The sequence below is a fragment of the Dendrobates tinctorius genome, unplaced genomic scaffold (genome assembly GCF_039654945.1).
Source record: "Dendrobates tinctorius isolate UK_male_01 unplaced genomic scaffold, ASM3965494v1 ptg000143l, whole genome shotgun sequence".
NCBI lineage: Eukaryota > Metazoa > Chordata > Amphibia > Anura > Dendrobatidae > Dendrobates > Dendrobates tinctorius.
In genome coordinates, this window is record NW_027361810.1 from 40,923,506 (window position 1) to 40,946,043 (window position 22,538).

A 22,538-nucleotide genomic window follows, 5' to 3' on the forward strand; every position below is an offset into this window, starting at 1 on the left:
AAAAGCGGCATTTACAACAAGTGAGAGAAACTGCATATGTAAGGTCCTCTTTAATATAGTTTTTACTAATGGTAAATAAAGATTTAATAATATATTTAAAAAAGGAGATAATGCATGGGGGGAATTTATTTTGGACATTATGCCACATTTCAGACATGCATAAGTTGCAAATTTTGTGGCGAGCCTTATTGGCACACAACGTTTGTTTAAGAAGTGAGACGTTAGGAAAAAAAGAAACCAGAAAGTGCGTATTTACATTTATGAGACTGGGGATGTGAAAGCAAAAAACAAACTCCAGCGCTACTGCTCCATAATTTGTCTGCTGGGATCAACATCTGGCTAACGTATCACCAGAGCCACTCCCTCTGATGGGCTGCAGCGGTCGCGTTTTGTCAAAGCCCGGCTTGGCTCGGACAAAATGTGAAAGCTGGGATGCTGCAGCGGCATAAATCTGTATGCAATGCACTGCACTTTATGGAGGAAACAAATAATCAGAAGATGTATGAAAGCATGCAGCAGGATCTACTCAGTGTCGGATCCCCATCACGTGGTCTCCTTCTCCGTTACGCACATTATCGATTAGCTAGAGCCAAAAATAAAAAATATTGACTGTTCTCAATATCTGCAGAACCATTAGGCGGCTACTGATGCTCTAGAATACTCAGGCTTTTAACTTTAGGAACCTGGAATAGATCTTTAAAAAGTACCGTCGCTGGCCATATTATCCCTCATTAGCTCCAATTCTGTCACCTAGTCACACAGCGTCACCCTCCCTCTGCCTCATTCATGTCTCCCTGGCATACACATATAGAAAGAGAAGCCTTGTCATAGTAAGAAAGGTCTAAAAATAATAAGCAAATAAGTAGGAACTAGTAAATATCTTCTCCTCTAAGGGTATGTGCACACGGTGCGGTTTTGCTGCGGTTTTGGCCCTGCAGAACTGCAGCAGTTCCGCAGACATGGTACTTTACCATGTTAGCCTATGGGTTTTCAAAACCGCTGTGCTCACGCTGTGGTTTTTTACCTGTGGAAAAGCTGCGGGTTTTTTTCCGCAGCATGTCAATTCTTTCTGCGGATTCTGCTGCGGTTTGCCACCTATTCCATTGTCCAGGTGTCAAACTGCAGGGCAAAACCGCAGGTCACTTTACCTGCGGTTCCGCGGGAAAAAACCCGCAGGTGATTCTGCAGTGTGTGGCTTTCAATTAGAAATAAGTGAATCCATTTGATGCAAATCGAATTTGTGTCAAATTTTAGGAAATTTGCTGAACCAGAACTTGTGACTTGTTAAGTGCAAATCACCAAAAATGTCCACAGCTTTTACACAATGCCGAAGACTGTGTCACACAGAGAAGACTCCCATGACCTTGGGCGCAAAGGGCGGGCTTCGCAATAATGTAGGGTATAGCACAGCCATCACAATGGTTTAGGACTTCACATAGTATAGCACAGATTATCACAGCCCATATAAAAGCCGAGGCAGGGAATACAGCAGACATATTGGAGTGAATCTGATGGGATGCCACAGACTGTGTTTGTGCTAAAAAGAACTTAAATGGGGTTGGATACAAACTCCGAGGAAATCACAGAATATTATAAACGTCTTTTGGGGGCAATTGGTGTAGCTGCGATTAGCAGCAAATTTTTTTACAGGGAATTTATTTTAAAAAAATTTTTCAAAAGATTTTATCATCTCGTTTCAGTAGAACTCAACATAACAATGACTCTTGGATACCAAGGCATAAAAAGATATGTGAGATATGGAATTTCTTAAATTTTTCCGTATTGTCGAAAAGCCTTACATTTTGTGTTCCAATCACAGTCGATGCTTTACAATACCTGAAACTATTCCGGATACAGAGGCCGTTACTACAAGTGAACTCGGTGCTGCTGCAGGAGCGTCGTGTACAATTCTGGTGTTCATCATAAGCGTCGGAACAATCCGAATCTCCATCACAAACCCAGTTTCGTGGAATACACCTTCTATCGGGGGGTCTGTTGTTTATACAGGTGAACTCTGTAGGGGCGCAGCTACGACTGGCTAACAGAGAAGAAGAAAAAAATATATTACCAAGATTAGTACATACATACTGAATTTCCATTCTAGGGTATTTTTAAAGTCATCCCTTTATCTATGCACTATGAATGTCATCATTTTATGGGTCAAATTTATTTTTCCAAGAGAGTCAAAACTGGATAACAAAACCAATTGACTGATGTCGGACAAATACTCCTTCCATCATAATTAAAGAGAATCTGTAAGAAAGATCAACTGGTTTTGCATGCAGGTCTTGGAAAACTAAATCCATGGCCACCTTTATATCTTCTATCTTTTGCTGCATTCCCATGAGTTTTAATTAATGTGAAAATGAAGCATAATGTGCTCTAGGTGTGACAGAGCCCTTCCTGAACCACTGCCTCCAAGATTCTTTCCACCTCTAGCACCAGCCTCTTTAGCTTGATTGATAGCTCGATGTCTGTGCGATGTCAAGCACCAGTCAAGGAAATCAAACAGTGAGCTATCAATCAAGCTAAAGATGCTGGTGCTGAGCAGAGAAATAACCTTGGTAAGTGCTATGTCATGCCAATAGCACTTAGCACATCATGTTCATGTGAAAGAGAATGCTAATCTTTCAGGAATGCAGCAACAGATAGAAGATGTAAAGAAGTGGATGGATTTACATCTCAAATATCTGCATGCCCATATATCTGGTTTGAGAGGGTTGATCTTACTGACAGGTTCCCTTTATAGGAAGTCTATAAAAAAAACTGATGCACAATGCCTAGTATGAGGCCCGAGGGGGGCCATGAATGACTTTAATTTTTTGGTATTCTTTGAATTCCTTAGTCATCCCTTGCGCATAAAAGTTTTCTCTAGAATTTTTCTTTATATTTTGACTTTTTCCACAAAACGACTGCAATTGTATGGGGGCCTCCTGACTGTCTCAGTGGTACCGGTCGTTCCTTGTATATGGGGGAGTTGTTAACTGATGGATTGTTCGGTCTACAGCTATTTAATGTGTTTGGCCATATTAACCCCTTTGAAGCATAACTCGAGCCATGCTATATCTTTTCATTTGTAACCCCTTAGTTTAACATCAATGATATTGGGATATATAACCATAATATTAAGGTGGGCACACCGACCACATTCTTGTTACCCAAAATCAAGGACACGCATTGATTCATATAGTTGTATATTGCTTTATTCTGCACCAGAACCCTTACCACAGTTGTGTCTCTGGTCCTCATCACTCATGTCGCCGCAGTCATTATCACCATCACACACCCACGTAGCGGGGATGCAGCGAGCGTCATCACACCTGAACTGGCTGCTTGAGCAAGTCCTCACATGGGCAACTGCAATGAATGGATGTGATCAGAAACAGAAAAAGATGTCAGAAAATGTCTGATTTTCTGTTAATAGAAAGGAGCAATGTAACCTTTGAGCTTCTGCAGATAAGACAAGAGGAATCATCATTATTTCTACGCAAAGAGAAAAGGTCGCACTCGTCGAGATGGAAATTTCACTGATTTATTGACATATCATGAACATGTCAAATCGGGGGAGTGACATAAGGAGTGCAAAGAAGGCTGACAACGGCCGTTTCGCGCTGCTCGAGCACTTCAACGGGTCGAGCAGAGCGAAACGGCCGTTGTCAGCCTTCTTTGCACTCCTTATGTCACTCCCCCGACTTGACATGTTCATGATATGTCAATAAATCAGTGAAATTTCCATCTCGACGAGTGCGACCTTTTTTCTTTGCATGGATTCCCAGGATTGACTGTTTCCAGGTCTGGCACCCGAGATTCCCAGCTGTTGGGCTTCTGCATGCCGCACATCATTTGAAGTTACACAGTAACAGCGGTGCCGTCCGCTTTTTATCTTGAGTTTTGTGATCATTATTTCTACATTCTGCTCCTTTATAAGCACATAATGTGAAGCAACAATACACCTTTAATCCATGTTAATTGATCAACGAAAGGGAACCCGCCAGTATGAAAATTCAGTCCAACTTGCGGGTGGCAAGTTACAGAGCCGGAGAAGCTGAGCAGATTGATAAATAGTTTGTGGGGGAAAAAAGGAATTTATTAATTTACGTATCTGCTTATTCATGGTTTAGGAGTCCAGTGGGTGGTACTACTCAGTGACTGACCGCCCACTGGACTCCTAAGCCCATAATAATCATTAGTTGAAATGAATTTATGACTATTTTTTACTAAATCTTCACCCACACATATATATATATATATATATGGTTATGGTTACTATTTTATATCTTGCTTCGATTATCATGTAAAAACAATTTATATCTATATGTCTAGATATAATATGTTTAGTTTCTGCTGTTCATGAAAGTAACTGATCATGATATTTGGCTGTAAAACCTGACCAAATTCTTACCACACGATGCAGGTTCATCAGAGCCGTCGGCACAGTCTACGCCCTGATCGCAGTACCAGTGACCAGGAATACAACGTCCGGAGGCGCAGCGGAACTCACTGTCCGTACATGTCAGGGTAGCTGAAAAGTAATCCATAAGGCCAATTAATAGGTTTACATGCCTCGGTTGCTGCAATGTTCAGCTCCTTATACTTATCTATTTACAGCAAATTACAGCATTAATTGGAATGTTAAATGTCAGAAGAACTCTACAGTGTAATGTGCTCCACAAATGACTATTCATGGAAGCAATACAGTCAGGAATACAAGTTAGATGAGAATTTCTTTAAAGAGATCTGCCAGGAGCAATATATAAAATCCCATTTACTGTGGGCTAAGCACTGTCATTGATTGATGTTAAATCTGTCACCAGAAAATCACCTACTGGTTAAATCAAGATTTTAAATTGATTTTGCAATAATATTTGGTATTTTTTTTTATTTTTCATATCACGAGATGTAGTAAAAAAAATTAGACATCTTGCAATTTGAACACTGGCCACAGGGGCTAGTCCAGACTCCTATTTCCTGTGGTTTCAGGAAATGCACATGTACATAAGCAGCAATAGGATGACTCAGATCCTTTTTTTAGGGTTTGCTCACACTGGCATATAACCAAGATGAGTTCAATGCGATAAAAAATTGGATTGCACTCGGAACAAGGTTATTCAATGAGGCAGCGCAGAACTGATTATTTTTTTTCTCAGCTGCATATGGCATGAGATTTCCCTCTGAAATTGGTATAGTGCAAGAAAAAAAATTGCTATTGTAAGCAAATCCTCATATTGAAGCGTCTAATGAGCATGTGCCAAGATTAATCTGCACTGAAGGAAGTCACTAAAAAAGTCCCTGGCAGGAGGGAGTAGGGAGCTGCCGAGTCAGGAGGTGAAGAGGGGGATGATTCATGTAGGGAAAAGAGACTTCCTGTTCGTACATACAACAGAGAAAAGAGAAGAATTAGCTGGGTAGAAAGGCAAAATGAGCAATTGTAAGTACACAGTAAGTAACTATAAAATATGATGACTGCAATTCATTAAGAGGATATAGACTTTAATGCTTCTTTAAAAATCTAACTTAACACAGTGGCGACTACAGAGGAAATGTAGTATTGAATATTACAATTCAATAAAAGAGTAATTGCTATTTTAAGCTTTTTTTTATCATAAATCAATAGTACACATGAAAATAAGAAACTTTGTAATATTTAGTATCAGAGAAATCTGCTTCTTTCTACTCCAGGACTGTTCAATCATTGTCAAAATTCTAAATTCATGGGTAAAATCTGTTTTCAGTGAATGCAGATTTTCCCATTCCTGAGATAGGAAATGTCAGTTGGTGCTTATAAAATCCTATGGAGAAGAGGGAGGAGCTAGAGGCAGACACAGCTGTTATGCTGCAAGTACTCCTGAAAAGGCAGGGTTTTTTTTTTTCATTTTATCACATTTCCTCCTGGCAGACTTTTTTTATGGTCTTTAATTTGTAATAGACCATTCATATCAATTTCTATAAATTAACCCCATCCCTAGAAGAACTTAGGTTCTACCCTCCCTACAGCCAAGCAATATTAGTTATTTGTTTGTGAAGAACAAAGGCATAAATGGAATTATAAAAGCCTTAAAGAGCAATGTCGATAAGGTTTCGGAATTCTGCACAAGTCGGTGGCAGCAATTACTAACTTTTCCACCCTTCCATCTACATTACTATTCTAAAGTTCTCCAAAGCTCCGTTGTTCGGGCAGTCATTAGTAATCTGATTAAACGCTACAAAGTCTTACCGCAATGAGTGGGGCTTTCATCGCTCATATCTCCGCAGTCATTATCTCCATCACACAGATAAGTACGAGGAATGCAAATGTTGGTGCTCTGACATTTGGTGTACCCCGGTTGACATGTGCGATCAGCTATAAAAAAATAAAAAAATAAAAAAAAATAAAAAAATAAAAAACGATCAGCTATAGCAGAGAAGGAGAAAAGTGATGAAAAATGTTTAAATAAATCCTCCTCCCCCACTCCTTGTTAGTAGTCGGAAAAGTTTTATCCCTTCCTTATCCTAAACATATTTTTGAGGTTGTTTAGCACACTGAAAAGTGATGACAAGCAACAACCGCTGGACAAAAAGGGGGCATGCGACCATGTGATCATAGCTATAAGGCATACATTTGTAAAGATTATTTAGTAATAATTCATAAATTGCCCTCCATATGTTTAAAGGGATTGTTCCATGAATACTAAGTGATATTGCTAGATTTTAATTGGAATAACTTAAAATAAAAATTATAAATGCGCACAGATATTGCAATTAAAGATCTGTGGCGCCCTCTGGTGTTCTTTTCATTTTCTCTTTCAGCGTCCCCCAAATGTACCAGAACTAGTGGTCACACATGCTCAGTAGCTCAGACCCTCCGCCCAGGGTTGCGAACATGACTTTTTTTTTCTGGACAGCGTATCAAAATATCATGGGTAGACAATATTTTTTTATTTTATGGACATATCCGAAAAAGATAATAAATCATTATGATTATAAGTGATAACATGTCTACATAATTCTGATTGGATGGCACGAGCTATATTCATTGTAAACAGTAAAATGATAATAATTACAGTCATAATAATCTGTATAAATTTCTTTAGCTTAAAAAAAAAAAAAGTCACAGACGTTTTAAAAAAAAGTTACGGACGGGGCAAAAAAAAGTGTCCTATTTTTACGTACTCCTTCCTGGAATTTCTGGAAGGTCGGTAACCCTGGACCATCTGAGGACATGAGTAGATTCCTGGGATGATTCCTACTATTCTACAGGCCAGTCCTTAAGAAGTGGCTTCTCTCCAACACTGGACACATTAGGTGGAAGTTCTCAGAAAGTTTCAAAATAACTCCAGGGGGCGCTATACATATCGATATAACAACAATAGCTGGACACCGGAGAATTTCTAAAGTGGGTCCAGTTGAAAACTTTATATGCAATAATGTAACATATATTTAATTGTGGTACAATCCATCTAAAACCCTGATACATCAAACAATATTATTTAAAACTGTTTGAAATGCTGCAAAATTTGGGTTAAAAAATGTAGTGACTTTTGGCGTTTTTAACGCCACAGTCCCAGCCAGCTCTGCAAACTTTTTAAAAAGTACCTAGCTTTAGCCTCATGATCTTTTCTAGTCCAAAAACTAGACAAAACGGTATAAATACAAATTTGGAAACTTTTAATAGCATATAATAGAAAAGTAAATCGACATTGCATATACTTTCATCAAGACCATGGATAACTTACGGCAATTCCTCTCATCAGAAGTGCCGTTATCATAGCAGTTATTGACTCCATTGCAAACATACAAGCGGGAAATACACCTTCCGTTATTACAGGCAAATTCAGTGTTCGGGTCACAGGTTCTGAACAGACACCCGACTTCATCACTATTATCCCCACAGTCATTATAGTGGTCGCAGCGGTAGTGATAGAGCACACATTTCCCGTTACCACAGGTGAACGCTGTAGGTGAGCAGGTGTGAAAAGCTGCCAAAAAAACACAGATGTAAGTGCGTGAACCGATATAGAGGATTGTGCTAACCGGCTACTTGGTCCTAAATATACTGTACCTGCTACAGCAAAGACCGCTGCAAAACGGACTGCATGTTGGATAAAATAATCATGGGCGTTAGTAATGAAGATGTACGGGGCACGAGTAAGTAGTAGGAGCTCAATTGAGAAGAAGAGCGCCTAAACTACAAATCATCAAAACAGAACCTGAATTTTTTATGATTCGATTTGCTCGAATCAAGCAAAATCGTGACCTGCTGACCACCATATTGCCTAATTGTTTTTTAGGGCCAAGAGTTTAAAAAAAGAAAAAAAATTATACTCACCTCCTCTGACACAGATGTGGGTCGCCCTCACACCCAGGGCTGTGGGGTACTCGGTACCGGGCCGGTATCTCACAGGGAAGTGTCAGAGTAGCGGTGACCCGGTCCGTGGCCCTGGGTGCCCATAGTAAATGTCGGGCGCAAGGGATGTAGCAGTACTGGGCAGATTGACGCAGGAATAAGTGGAGGACACTAGGGCATGTAGTTCCAAAGCTTTACTCACAGTCTGTGGTGGCTCAAGAGCCCGCATTGGTGCTGTGTCCTCTGGGTCAGGAGCTCAGCTAACCTTCAGGCAAGATGAAGCACAACTTTCCAACACTCCTCCAACTTATGTGACTTTTCTGAATGTCTCCCTCTTAGCACCTTTAAGTGAAGTACTCCTAGTACTGAGTTACACTGGAGTTCCTCCTGTCCGATGTTCCTATGAACTCTACTCGTTCGGCAGACAGCTGTAGCCTGCTTTGGGGACTCTCTGCTTCTAAGTCCCGGCTCTCTATCTCGTTGCTGTTGTGCCCCCAAGTCTTGTGTGGGAATAAAGTGATGACAAACTTCTATTCCTCTGGTGTCTGTTGCGGGACCATAAGTATCCAAACAACCTCGGGGACCGGACCCCGGCCTTGAGCCTAGAACTTGAGTGGGGTTCTCCTCTAACCCTCAATCCTCTGTTTTCTTCCTCTCCTCACGTTCCGTACTAATCCTTTCCTTCTTATGGAGAGTCAGGCTTTCTTTCAGTGTTCCTTTCCTGTGCCAGCGGACCCAGATCACTGAGGTCGGCTGCAGCACTTTCCCTCTTCATCCCTCTCAGGGGATCTCCTTACACAGGTCCGACCTCGTCAGACTCCTGTGACTAACTCTCTATATCCTATCCTCTTCCTGCTCTTTAGTGCAAACTAAATTCCACCTGCCTCCCAGCACGCTTCGTGTTCCAAGCAGGGAACCACCAAAGGGTGCTTTGCTACACTATTGTGTTGTGTGGGATGCAGGTGTTGGAGCGTGGTCAGGGGTCTCCACCTTACCTGAATGGTGGGGTACCACACCTCAGGAGGAGGTGCAGTACCTCTGTGGCGACTGAACCCTCAGGGGCGCCACAGATGCTCTCCACGAGATCCTCTGCTGCCTCATTTCCTTCATCCAGATTCTCTTCTAATTACTGTCTTCTTCACTCTTTCACACCTCCAGAACTCGAAAGGCCTCAACTGACTTCATGATGTCGTGGGGAGGTCCACATCATGACACATCGCACAAGGCCTACTGAGCTCCTGAGGCTCTAAAGAGTGAAGAAGACAGAAGAGAAGACTGGAGCTGGAGGGAGGAAGTGAGCCAGCGTAGTGGAGGATGGGTTGGGGAGCTGCAGCGCCACGACAGGTGAGGGGCGAGGTAGTATAGTATTTTTTTAGTCCTTTCATTTATTATGTTCTGGGGTCTGGAGAAACCTCAGAGCACAATAAATTATATTTAATAGAAATTTGACTCGAGTCAAATAAATTCAACTTCAATTCAATTTCCCGGTCAAATTCGAGAGAATCTGGTAATCGAATTTTGTCAGGTTCGCTCACCCTAGCAGATTTTATTGAAGGCATCACTACACAGGGAAGCTACTGCCTGCAAGACCTGGCGCTTGACAGATAGACATGCAATGGGTGCTATAACGTCAAGGTAGATGGATTTGTAGCTCAGCTTTTTCTGGGGGTCATGTGGCTACACCTTTTCTGAAGGGTATGTGGACCATATGGCTGAGTCCTTAATGGATGGCATGTACACTAAAAATACTGTCTGTAATGTAGCCAAGGGCCACGTCTCCCATATTCTAGTAGGTAACCTACCAATGCTGTGGAGCAAGAGTGGACAACCTGTGGTCCAGTGGTCTCGTGCTGCCTTCAATACCCTATTTGTGGCCACTACCTATCTGTCGCAGACATACCTATCTATGTCTAGTCCATGTGAGAGATAAGCGCAGTCACACAGGACTGGTAAGTACTAATGTTGCAATCTGTGACCATCTTTGAGATCTCAGGAGGAGGTGGATAGATAGCGCCATGCATGTGCCACTTTAAGTTTTATTGCGGCCCTGTTGATGGGTTCATCTCGTCAGGGTGGCTCTTGGACGAGAAAAGGTTGTGTAGTCCTTATTAGTCCTGTACTGTTCTTGTAAGGCTGTGTTCACATGTGGCGATAGTGGTCATGCTGCAATTTTTAACAGTCCACAAAGGCAAAACAATGACGAGCGCCACCGCTGCACCTTATATCGCACAACACCATTGAAACGATAGTGAACGCTATGAGAACACATACCCCAGACCTCGGGTGTTCATCCAGAAAAAAGTCGTGCTGTATATCCATAAAAGAAAAAAAAAAAGATAGCAATCACCGGTCTAAAATCCAATATTTATTACGGTACTTTCAACATGTTCAGCAGGACGAGGAGGAGTAAAGGGTGGCCCATACGGTCCGTAGAAGCGCAATAGCGCGAAACGGCCATCATCCTCACACTCCACTCCTCTCATCCTGCTGAAAATTTTGTAAATACCGCAATGAATATTGGATTTTAGACCGGTGAATGCTATCTTTTTCTTCTATGAATATACAGCAACTTTTAACTGTAGCTGCCCTTTACATTGTTTTCCTGCAAAATTCTTTAATCTTTCAGGGAAGCACCTGTTCCACTTGCAAGACCACTTGGCAGATCACGAGGGTCTCGTAAATTTCCAGATAACAGTTGTTTCCCTGCGAGATTAAGTAATATTGTAAGGACAGTGGCGGGACATGGCTAAAACTGCAGCACGACCGCTAAGATAAATGAGATGTATGGGTGAAATAATGGAACAAAGCTAATATAACAATCAGTCAAGGCTTTCACCGCAGTGGGATGATACATGTAAGGTAAAATTGCAGTTAATAGTATAATATGAATTTACTCACCACATACACGTTCCAGCTCATCGCTACCGTCCCGGCAATCGTTGTCGTTGTCACATTTCCATCTTTCTGGTATGCAACGGCCAGTGAGACATGTAAACTGCCCGCTCTGGCACCGGGTGGCATTATCTACAATACAGTCCTTGTTGTTGTTCGCCAGATACCAGCTTCCGGTTGAAGGACATTGGCATTCTGCTCCATTGGGACCTTTAGATTCAGACATTGATATCATGTATTGCCAATCGTAAAAGGGAACAGAAACCTTTAACATTGACATAGTAGATAAATTGTACCTGGTGCACAGATGTGACTGCAGCCGCCATTGAACTGGTCGCAGGGGCTGGCACACTGCTGTTGTTTGCTTTTAGACAAGACATGGATATCCATTGGGCGCTGCGGTAGGTTCTGGACCATAATGATTTGGTCTGACCCGTCGTATTTATTGGCCCGGTATATACTCCTTGTGTTCCAGTCTGTCCAATAAATGTGTTGGTCGTACAGGGTCATAGCAAATGGATATATGGCAGTGCTAACTACTACCTCCCGATTGGCACCAGTTAACGAACAGCGTTCAATCTTCTGTCTGTCAGAGAAAGAAAACACACACATTTCATATCTAATATACATGAGAAAAGCTTCACTAGATATTTACAAAGACTGAAAGAAATGTAAGGAAGACTCCAGATAAAACTGTGTTATACACCAGTGCAAGACTTAAGGGGGTCAAGCATGATCCAGGGGCTAAATAGGCTCCAAAAAAAAACAACCTATGTCATGCAACCCCTGGAGGCCCCGAAAAATCTCCTATTGTTACTTTATAAGACCAGACTATATTTTAAATAGTAATAGTATGAGAATAACTCCTTGGAAAAAGGATATTGGTGGGATTAGCATAATGGTTATGGGCTTCCCACCGTTATCTTCCAATGGTGGACATCATCATAAGGATTGGGCATGTTGGATTTCAAGATGCCTGATCTTTGCTCCTGCAGGAGACAAAGCACTACCAGGAGGGTGTAGGTTTATGGTGGAGTAAGGTGAAATAGATGTCAGCCAAATGATCAAAAGTAATTTCACATTTATGGCCTGTTTGATAAGAGATTCTATGGCTAAGTGCACATAGTGTCTGAGTCTGACATTGGCACAGTCTGGCTAGTCCCCTCTGCTGTGCTTTCTTATTCGGTTAAACAAAGCTAAGCAGGTGCACACCAGCCCAACCCATGATTGATGACCTATGGAGATGTTAAAGTGTTTTCCTCTTTTGGAAAAGTGGACCCCAAACTTTTGTTATGTAAAATGACAAACTCAGACAGCACTCACCCTCCCTGGGTGCTTTGACCCAAGTGTTTTGACTGAAGTGGTGACGTCATATATAAGGCTCACATCACCACTACAGCCAACTGTTGTAGATGGCATGATCGGCTGAGCTCAGTCATTGTCTGCAGTGGCGATGTGAGCCATCAACATGAATTCACCAGTGTAAACAGCAGAGAGCTGGTCCTGGAGCTTGGGAGGGTGAGTACTATCTGGATTTGTTATTTTATATGACAGTCAACTTTTGGGATCCACTTTTCTAAATGCCAGGAGCTTGTTTTTGCTGGCATATACACTGACGAGCAAAAGGGTAACAATGTTTGACCTTTTGGCTTTCAGGTTCCAGATCTCATTATCCACTACAGCTTCTCACGCGACACTACCACCATTTTATAGACAATTATCTTGGATATCTCATATATAAATTTGACTTGCAGCTATTTAGCATATGATTAGTTATACAGATTCTTATCATGTCACTGCATTGTTACTGTTTTGCTCCTAGTGATGGAAAAATCTTTTTATTCCTATATGCTACCAATTACAACCTGTTCTCACATTCCCTGATATCTCAGTGTGTTATTAGGTTGATTTCCAAGCAAAAGGTCTCTGGTTCGAATCAAGGAGCAGCCATGAAGAAGATTTCCAAAAAAGAGAAACAGCATCCTCCAGCTCATCGATAGCAGTCTCTTGACCAAGAAAATTGCTAAACTGCATCATGTGAGTGCCATGACAGCCTGAAGAACAGGAAATTAAGTCCATCCAAGAGATGGACGTCCAGGCAAAATATCAAGTCTACTGACTTTCATCTAACTTCTCCAAATCACCCATTTCCAATCTTCTACCGTCCACTTTCATACTTGTTTGCAAATTCGAGCTGACGCTTCTTAGGACGATACTGCAGTTGAGGCGTCTTCACTAGTGATGAGCGAGTATACTCTTCACCTCTTTTCAGGCCACCATTCCAAGACTTGTGTGATGTGCGTCGCATGGTGCTTGCATGGACGTCTGTGATCTCATTATGAAGCATACGAGCCACCTCCACTGACGTGTTTGTCGCACCAGAACTGGTAGACCTTGTGATGAACTGACTTGTTGACTCCGATATTTTCTTGGATGTCCACCAATTGGCTTTTAAATGGATGGACGGAGTTCATTTCATATTCTTCTGTCATTGCACTCACATGACCAATGAGCGGGATGAAGCTGTTTCTCTTTTTTTTTTTGGAAATCTTATTTATGGCTGCTCCTTTCTACAAACCAGTGACCTTTCGCTTGGGAATCAATCTAATAACACACTGAGCTATTAGGGAATGTGAGAACAGGTTGTAATTTATAGTATACAGGAAGAAGAAAAATATTTTTCCACTACCAGGAGCAAAAGCGTAGCAATGCAGTGACATGATAAGAATCTGCATAGCTAATCATGTGCTAAATAGCTGCAAGTCAAATTTATGTATGAGATAGCCAAGATGATTATCTATAAAATGATGGCAGTCTCATGTTCAAAGCAGAAGTGGATGATGGGATATGGAGTCTGAAAGTCAAGTTCAAAATATTGTTACCCATTTTCTGGTCAATGTATATTCAGCTAAATGTTGGAATGCAGTATACACCTAGGTTTAACTTTTTTCCCACCAAGCAAAGAATCACTCAGTAATGTCTTATGAAATGGTATGAGATTAGAAAAAAAGGGTAAGCATGTTTCCTCTTGAAACAGTGCCAGTCTTTGCCATAGAACGTGTAAGGTAGGGAGTTCAATTAGATTCTATAGAGTAAATAAAATATAATTTTGTGATCTATTGTCAAAGCCAGGACACAAGAAGGAAAAGAATCCTCAGTAAGTCATGTTACATGCTATATGTCGTTACATTATTGACAATCCTATAGGTAATAGTACATACAAACTTGCATCAGCCCAATAGAGTCGCTCTTCTTCGTAGTCGAGGGTAAGTCCGTTTGGCCATACCAAGCTGCTGTTCACAATAACTGTACGGAAGTTGCCTCCTAGTGTAGCCCTTTCTATCTTGGCATTGGAGCCCCAATCGGTCCAGTACATGTACCTAAGGACATGGGAAGAATGTTTAACACTTGAAATAAAAGACAGGTACTGCATATGTTTAATGAATACAATGGACTCTAGGGAGAATTGATTTCTTAAATGTATCAATAAAGAATAGGTCCTACCCTCTGCATGGATCCAACATGATAGCTCTGGGCCGGGATACCCGAGCGATCACAGTACGATCGGAGCCATTCAGGGCCATGGAGGTAATGGTTTGGTTCAGATAGTCACTGTAATAAACCCGTTTATGGATCCAATCAAAAGCGATTCCATCCGGAGCTCCCAAATCTGAAAGACAATTCACAAAGCATGAGATGATTTTGGTACTCATTCATCATGGGAACTGTACACACTGAAATACTTCCAAAAATATGCATTAAATAGCGCATTGTGGATCATCGTAGTGAGCTAGGCTGTTTAGATGGCGCGCTGGCCGTTAAGTTAGCATCAGAGTGACTAATACATCATTATATAACCTGGCACTTGCAGTACTTGTAATACATTGCACTTGCAGTACTGATCTTGAGTTGCTTTGTTTCATTACTTCTAGCCATATTAACAATGTTGCAGGTTGGAAACAGTCATCAAGCTTATTGACAGCCATACCCCTTACTGTATGTTTCCATTATACAGGAGTACTACTCCTGCACTACTGCACAGTGCTGGGTATAATGACTATTCTTCCAAGAATAGAAATAGCCACAACGTAAATGGTGTAGACGTTAAATGGTATGTACATCTTTGCAGAGATTTATTTTTTATTGTTCATCTGCCTTCTAAATGCAAAATTAAGCAATTTTCTAAATATTCTTCATTAAAAATGTTCTACCGACTTGCTGCTGCAGATGTTCATAAGTCCTTTATCTAGCCGAGTGCTTGTGAAAAATTGATACACTTCGTTCAAAGCGCCTGCTCAGTTTTGAAGACCCTCTTTACTGTTCCCTTGCCTTCTCTCTGTGTTGAGATAGCATTAGGGAGGGAGAGGGGGATTGTTTATACACAGATCTCAGGAGTGCAGAAGGAAGAAAGCATGTACAGTCTGAGGGAGGGAAGAAAACAGGCTATAGAAAAGAAGGAAAGCACATAAAGAGGAAATAAGTGTCAGGATAGAAGCTGTGCTGATATATCAGCTAATGAAGACAACGGCAAAACAATCTTATAGATTGAAAACTTGTGAGCAGGGCCTTCACTCCTACTGTAACTGATGAACTATGTGTTACTTTGTGTTGCCTTTTTTATTCACACGTGTCCCCGCTTAATTGTAAAGTGCTACGGAATATGTTGGGGCTACATTAATAAAAGTATTATTATTATTATTATAAACACAGAGCTCACATCCAACCTGTATTTCAGGGAAAGACACTCCCAAAGGTAAACATATGAAAAGTGGATCTTGCTGCAAGTGCATATTAGGGGGTTTGAAAATGAATTAGGGAATGCAAATTACAGACTGTAAGTTACTGCAATTTTAATAACTAACAGTAACTATTGTCATAAGTTAAAATCTTTTCCAAGTCGGACATAAGAATGCAGCTTAGTGTCACAACAGCTGCCATCTTACTTGTGTCTGCTGCACCCTGTATTAGCGCAGATGCATTTAGGCCTGTCTGGTTTGTATCTGAATTTTTTGGAGGATTTTTTCCTCTTTTTGAGGTTTTAGTGTCACAACAGAGACTGTAATTCAAGATCAGTAGTGATTAATTCTAGTTAATATTGGGTTTGAAGGGGTTTTCTCACTAAGATAACTTCAGTCTACAAGTTCCATAAGGGCAAATGGGCATCCCAGAGCGGAGATTCCCAGCTCAGGACCTCTGCTACCTGCCATAGCCGAGCACTTCTCACTCAGAAGGACTTGGTCAGTTCAGGCATTACGTAGTTTGCCAATCATTTGAATGTCAATGTCAGCCACAAGTTTGCCTGATGTTATAGATATTGCACCCATATCCATGAGTTGATCATTGGGTCAGCTTCATTTCATACCTGATGCCACCGTGGTATGTTGATTTAACGCTGAAAGACCAAAGTAGCGAATTTCACTCCGTCCAGCTCCGGCACTTCGGGTGTAGTATATTCTATTATCCAAGCTGTCATAATCCAGAGCCACTGCTGTCCTAGGAACATTTACCCTGGGGAAAGGAGGACTGTGATTCTCAGGGTCTAGGGGCAAACTATTAATGGATCCTTCAAGGGCAAATATCAAGTAGTCATCTGTGGAGATGATACATCTTGTTCCATCGCTCCCAACTGCCCCAAAGGCACAACCACATTTTTGTGTCTGTGTGCCAGGTAAGGCAAAGCAAAAGTGAGAACAACCCCCATTATTCACCAGACATGGATTATTGTTGATCTCCTGGGGTAAAACTGGCTGAAAACGTTTGTCGTATACTGTAACGTCTCTAAGTAGATTAATATTATCCCTGAGGACAGTTGGTGTTTCAGTGTTTCCAGGCTCCTTGCTGGCTTGGAAGACCTTTTTCAAGTTTCGATCCACCCAAATAATTGTGTTCTCAAATACAGTAATCCCATAAGGAGTTGGGTAACGGTTTCCATATCTCACTATTTGGACTTCACCACCTTCCGGTCCAACTCTTGCAATCATATCCAAAGAGTCGTCTACCCAGTACACATAACCGGTGTTACGATCCACAGCTAATCCTCTCGGTGTCACAATTCCCTCAGATACCAGAACTGTTCTATTGGTGCAATCCAAAAAGGCCCGTTCAATTTTAGGATTTTGCCCATAATCTGCCCAAAAGAGGTATCTGTCTTTTGGGTCTACTACAATATGCCTGGGCATATCCACTGAAGTTTTCATCAGCACACGACGATATGTGGTGTTCAGGCGAACTATTTCGATGAAGGTTTCGGTCAGGAAAGCGTTGGTGAAGTAGAGATTTCCTAGAAAAAAAAATGTACAATAGGGAATAAGTAAAACCAAAAATTTGAAATTCACACACTGGAGTTTATTATTTTGGGCTGTTTTTAGAGATGAGATAATTCTCTGTATTTATATGTAATTATTTCATCTTTATGAAGCAAGGTTACTTATATTACTTTTATGTGTATATAAAAGTATATACGGTAAGTCAATGTATAAAAAATAGTCCAGTTTTCATCCAGAAAAAATAGATGATTTTTCATTGGCATTGTCATCTATACAGCATTCGTTTTTGCACATCAGCAGTTAAAAATATGTACAAGACCAAATTCAGTTTCCTTTCTTAAGAATTGCAAAAATCGGATGATATAACAGATGATCCAACTTTTTTTTTTTTGCACAACCATGGACTTAAATGGGTGAGACTCATCAGAAATATGAAAGATACTACTACAGTGTTCCTCAACTCCAGTCCTGGTACAATGGCATACATAGAAATCACTAGGCCCCATAGCAAAAGTTCTAAATGCCCCCTGACCCACCCCCCACAAAAAAGCTCTATAATAATATTTGGCGGAGTCATATCTCCCAACTTTTATAAACCAGAAGGGCATGCATTCTGTCATGTACATAGTACTTATGTCCCTATTGAAGCTCCTTAGTGTTCTCCCAAGATTTACCCTTTTGTGGCCATAATTGAGTATGATGCTTCCAAAAATTCCCCCCACCCACGCACACACTGAGTATGGTATCCCCACAGTAAATCTGCCCCAGTTTCACCCCATATATACAGTATAGAATGTGATGACTCCATGGTGCCTACAGCAAACTATCATGTCCTCATAGTGCCACCAACACAGTATAATACCCCAGGAGCATGTTACCCCTAAAGTTCATACTATAGTATAATATCCCCATAGTTCCCATTGCATGCACACACAGTATCATGGCCTCCACAGACCCATACTCAGTTTGAGAGCCCCCATAGTCCCCTACACTGTATGAGGGTCCTCACAACCAACACAGAATGAGGGTTCCCACAAAGGATGAGGACCCCCGCAACCCCCCCCCCCCTCAGTACAATGGTAGCTCTTGAGGACTGGAGTTGGGGAACACTGTACTAGTGCATGCTGAGATTTTTTTTATTTTCATGTAAATGTTCGGTCAGTGTGAAAAAAAGCTGTCATCTGAACAGTCTTATTAAATAACATTGGTCTAGATCAGCGGTTCCCAAAACTCCAGTCCTCGCAGACCCCAACAGGTCATGTTTTCAGGATTTCCTTAGTATTTCACAGGTGATGGAAGTATAATCATGGCATCAGGAATTCTCTCACATGTGTAACACTATGGAAATCCTGAAAAAATGACCTGTTGGGGTCCGTGAGGACTGGAGTTTGGGAACCACTCGTCTAGATGCTTCAACGAAGCTTTACTATAAGTGATATATCATAGCTGCTTATCAGAGTCCAAATATTTCACACAAAGGTTTTAAATGAATTTCTCCACTGCCACTTTGGTGGTTCTCATCAGTATCGGAGGTGATATCCATCAGTAGCTTGACCTCTGCTAACAATCATTGGCCAGTGATTGGTCTAAGGAGACATATGCTTGATGTCACTGGGACATTTAAGGGTTAAATTCTTTTTTTTTTTCCATTAATAACTTTACATACTTCTGGGCCAATTAAAAAGAAAACCCCTTAAACATATGCACTCCGTAGGAAACAAATGCATTTGGTTTAACCTACCTGCAACCCAGTCAACAGCTATCCCTCGAATTCCATTCCTCCCAATACCACCAGTGACAACATTTCTAAAGTAGGAGCCATTGGGTTTAACACGACGGATTGCATTGTATCCAGATACAGTGCTGCTGAAGTCACACCAATAGATAAAACCGGACTGCATGTGAACATCCACGTGAAGTGCATTACGGCCTGCAAAAAAAATGTGCAAAAATCAGTATCCTCATCCATTAATATTCAATTCAATATGGGTGGGTGGAGGGCAAATAAAGGGAATCGTTCTAGTATATGGTAGTTATATGTGTTGGGATTGTCCATAAATAGTACAATCACATGCTTTTAGCCAAGGAAACAAAATGGAGCATGTAGTGGGACAGTTCTGCGCCTGGTTATTGGTGCTCAAAACTAAATTTGTCAGAGTTGAGTTTGTTGTGATATCAAATTAACCTCAACCCCCAAAGATGTGTCTAACAAAGTAATCTCCACTACAATAGCATTAACTCAAGATCAGCAAAGATAAGGTTGGTCTTATTTAATGGCATGCAGAATAAGGGCCCCGTCACACATAGCGACGCACCAGCGATCCCGACAACAATATGACCTTAGTCTACCTTACAATTGTCAAATAAATATAACTATAAATATAATTAAATATACATATCGACCTTGTCAGGATCGCTGGTGTGTCGCTACATGATCGTTGGTGAGCTGCCAAACAGGCAGCTTCACCAGCGATCAGCACCAGCGACACTCGGGTAACAAGCGACGCACGTCGCTTAGTTACCCACTGTGTACCTTAGTTAACAGTGCGCTGGTGCAGGGAGCTGGTAACCAAGGTACACATCGGGTTTCTAAGCGCTGCGCGCTGCTTAGAAACCCGATGTGTACCTTAGTTACCAGCGTCAGCTCGCTGATCGCTGGTCTCCCGCCTGCCACATCAGCGATGCGTGCTGGCCAGCGGGAGACCAGCGATCAAAAAAATGTCCTGGCCATTCCATGACGATCAGCGATACCCGGCAGGGGGGCCGGTCGCTGGTAAGTGTCACACTCACGCTGGTGAGATCGCTGTTGCGTCACAAAACTTGTGACTCAGCAGCGATCTCGCTAGCAAGATCACTGTGTGTGACGGTGGCTTAAATGTTGTCTATTCGGAAATTGAACTCCAAAAAGCCGACAGCACCTACCTCGTCCAGCCATGGGTACCATAGCTTCAGAATGATCCGCAGATTCTAAGCTGAATCCTTTGATTGCTGTGAGCATAGACACCACAATAAAGGAGTTGTATGGCGTGCAGGTTCTGTTATCAACGCTCAGCCTGAATCCTGTAGCACATGCGCAAGAGAACCGGCCACTGGGTTTGGGCAAACACAACTGCTGGCACGTATCAGGGTTATTGCTGCATCCATTAGAAGAACCAGACACTTCTGTGTAGACAAAAAAAATGTACTTTCATTGCAAAAGTCCATGAACATATTGTCAAGAGTGTGTCACACCAACCTAGGAGATCTGGGAGTAGAAGATCACTGCATATTGTGAATCGCAGATCTTCGATTTAGCCTGTGTGCTTGGATCCCATATTAAATGAATTTGGTTTCTTTTCATGCTGAAGAGGTCATTGACCCTTTCTATGCTGGTCAGGAACATGCAGCTCCATTTCAATGGCTTCTGATCTGGTTGCAAATTCTTCCTATAAAAGCTGGCCAGACCCTCTCTGTCTTGCCAGTGAAAGCTCTGCTTCCTTGCTCTTAGGAGATGCTGAATAGCATGAAAAGCGCTGAATAGCAGTTCGTTGTTGCAATTGGAGATTCGTCATCCTATGCTATGTGCTTAAGCAAAGTGTCTTGGAGGGAAGTTGTTGTAGAGGTGTTCTGTTCTACGCGTGGGTTTATCTTCTGGTCCCTGTTTCCTGTTTAGTTTACTCCTGCCTGTCCCTATCCTCCTCCCTATTGCTGGTTATTGCTTTTGTATGATCAAGGGTTTCTGTTATCCCTGTTTTTTCTTTGTGTGTCTTGTTCACATTACATTTCTGTCCCAGGCTCAATGGGGTGGGGGAGGGGACAGACCAGGGATTAACAGGAGCTTAGTGAGGTCAGAGACTCAGGCATCTCTACCATCAAGAGTACCCCCATTACAGAGATAGTTAGGGTCCTAGTTCTCGGGACAGTTTGAGGCTCCCCTCCCCTACCTAAGATCATCACAGCGTGACACATATGCTGCAGGAACAATCCATTCACATGTATGGAAGGGATTTTTTAGTCTTATAAATTTCTACAATGTGTGACTACACCCGATAAAGAATAAACCCTATAATATCTGTGAGCAATTTTTTACATTTTTAGGAAATTAATTGCCAAATCTCTTGCATAAAGTTTTTAAATGGGAACAGATCACAGGCTATGAGAAAAATGGCTAAATAACAAGCTTTTATGTTACTATTATTGGCTAAAAATATGTAGTAATTGAAAACTATGAAAAAAAAATACAATGAGAAATTTTGGAGCCAGACAGAATTTATCCATTAAATGATGTAATGCAATCATAAAACATTATTTTAATTAAAGGATATGAACACCTTTGGGTTTACATTTTAAAATGCATGTATGTTTGCAATAAAGTTAAAAATCCACTACCGAACTTGTTCAGACTATTCTCTTTCTTCTACTGAATGATCTTCTAAGCCGTTTTATGACCTGCGGTAATTAAAGTTCAGAGCTGATACGGTTTACAGACTCTAGTATCAGAAGAGCTCACTGATTGACCTGACTGTTAATTCATTCTGCAGCTATGCTATATAATGTGTAGCAGAACCAGGTAGAACATGGTTAAATTTTAGCACTGCAGGCCTTAATTAAATGCACCTGGCTAGCTTTAACAAAGAACCAGGACCTGAATTCACTAGAGGTGTCAGTCTGCTGGATGGAGCATAGTCGAGTGTGCTGCTGGTGAGTGACCAGCCAAAATGTGAGCTATAGCTGGGAGAGAGACATGCCAGACTTTCTCTCTCTGAATGGAGACTGCACGCGTCAGCTAGGAAAGCTGAGCAGTCTGTGTGTTGGAACTGCAGAGCACCGTGTGAAAGCTGTAGCCTGTTCAGTGTAAACTGTGTTCAACACTTCTGTTTGGTGCTGGATGCGCTCGAGCTTGGACTGAAGGAGATACTGAAATTTGAAGGACTGTACCACTTCTTTGTGTAAATTTTGATCTTTGAGAAAGGACTGTAATCTTTTCAGATGAGTCTGCACTGATATACATGTGCCTGCTTAATGAACTCTTTATTTACTGTGATAACTTTGTGCCCAGAAGAGGCTGTTTTTGGTTT

At 41.5% G+C, this 22,538-nt stretch overlaps 1 protein-coding gene across 1 annotated transcript in view; it reads right to left on the minus strand.

Moving 5' to 3' along the window:
* LRP2 (LDL receptor related protein 2) overlaps positions 1-22,538 on the minus strand; it is a 281,363-nt gene that overhangs the window by 55,947 nt on the left and 202,878 nt on the right. Inside the window, exons 37-48 of the mRNA XM_073545810.1 lie at positions 20,404-20,643; positions 19,223-19,411; positions 16,578-17,495; positions 14,720-14,885; positions 14,437-14,595; positions 11,512-11,801; positions 11,222-11,425; positions 7,713-7,955; positions 6,215-6,340; positions 4,403-4,522; positions 3,226-3,357; positions 1,837-2,038 (exon numbers count right to left, since the gene is read on the minus strand). Of these exons, the coding sequence (XP_073401911.1) occupies positions 1,837-2,038; positions 3,226-3,357; positions 4,403-4,522; positions 6,215-6,340; positions 7,713-7,955; positions 11,222-11,425; positions 11,512-11,801; positions 14,437-14,595; positions 14,720-14,885; positions 16,578-17,495; positions 19,223-19,411; positions 20,404-20,643 (2,989 nt within the window). The remainder of the gene's footprint in view (positions 1-1,836; positions 2,039-3,225; positions 3,358-4,402; positions 4,523-6,214; positions 6,341-7,712; positions 7,956-11,221; positions 11,426-11,511; positions 11,802-14,436; positions 14,596-14,719; positions 14,886-16,577; positions 17,496-19,222; positions 19,412-20,403; positions 20,644-22,538) is intronic.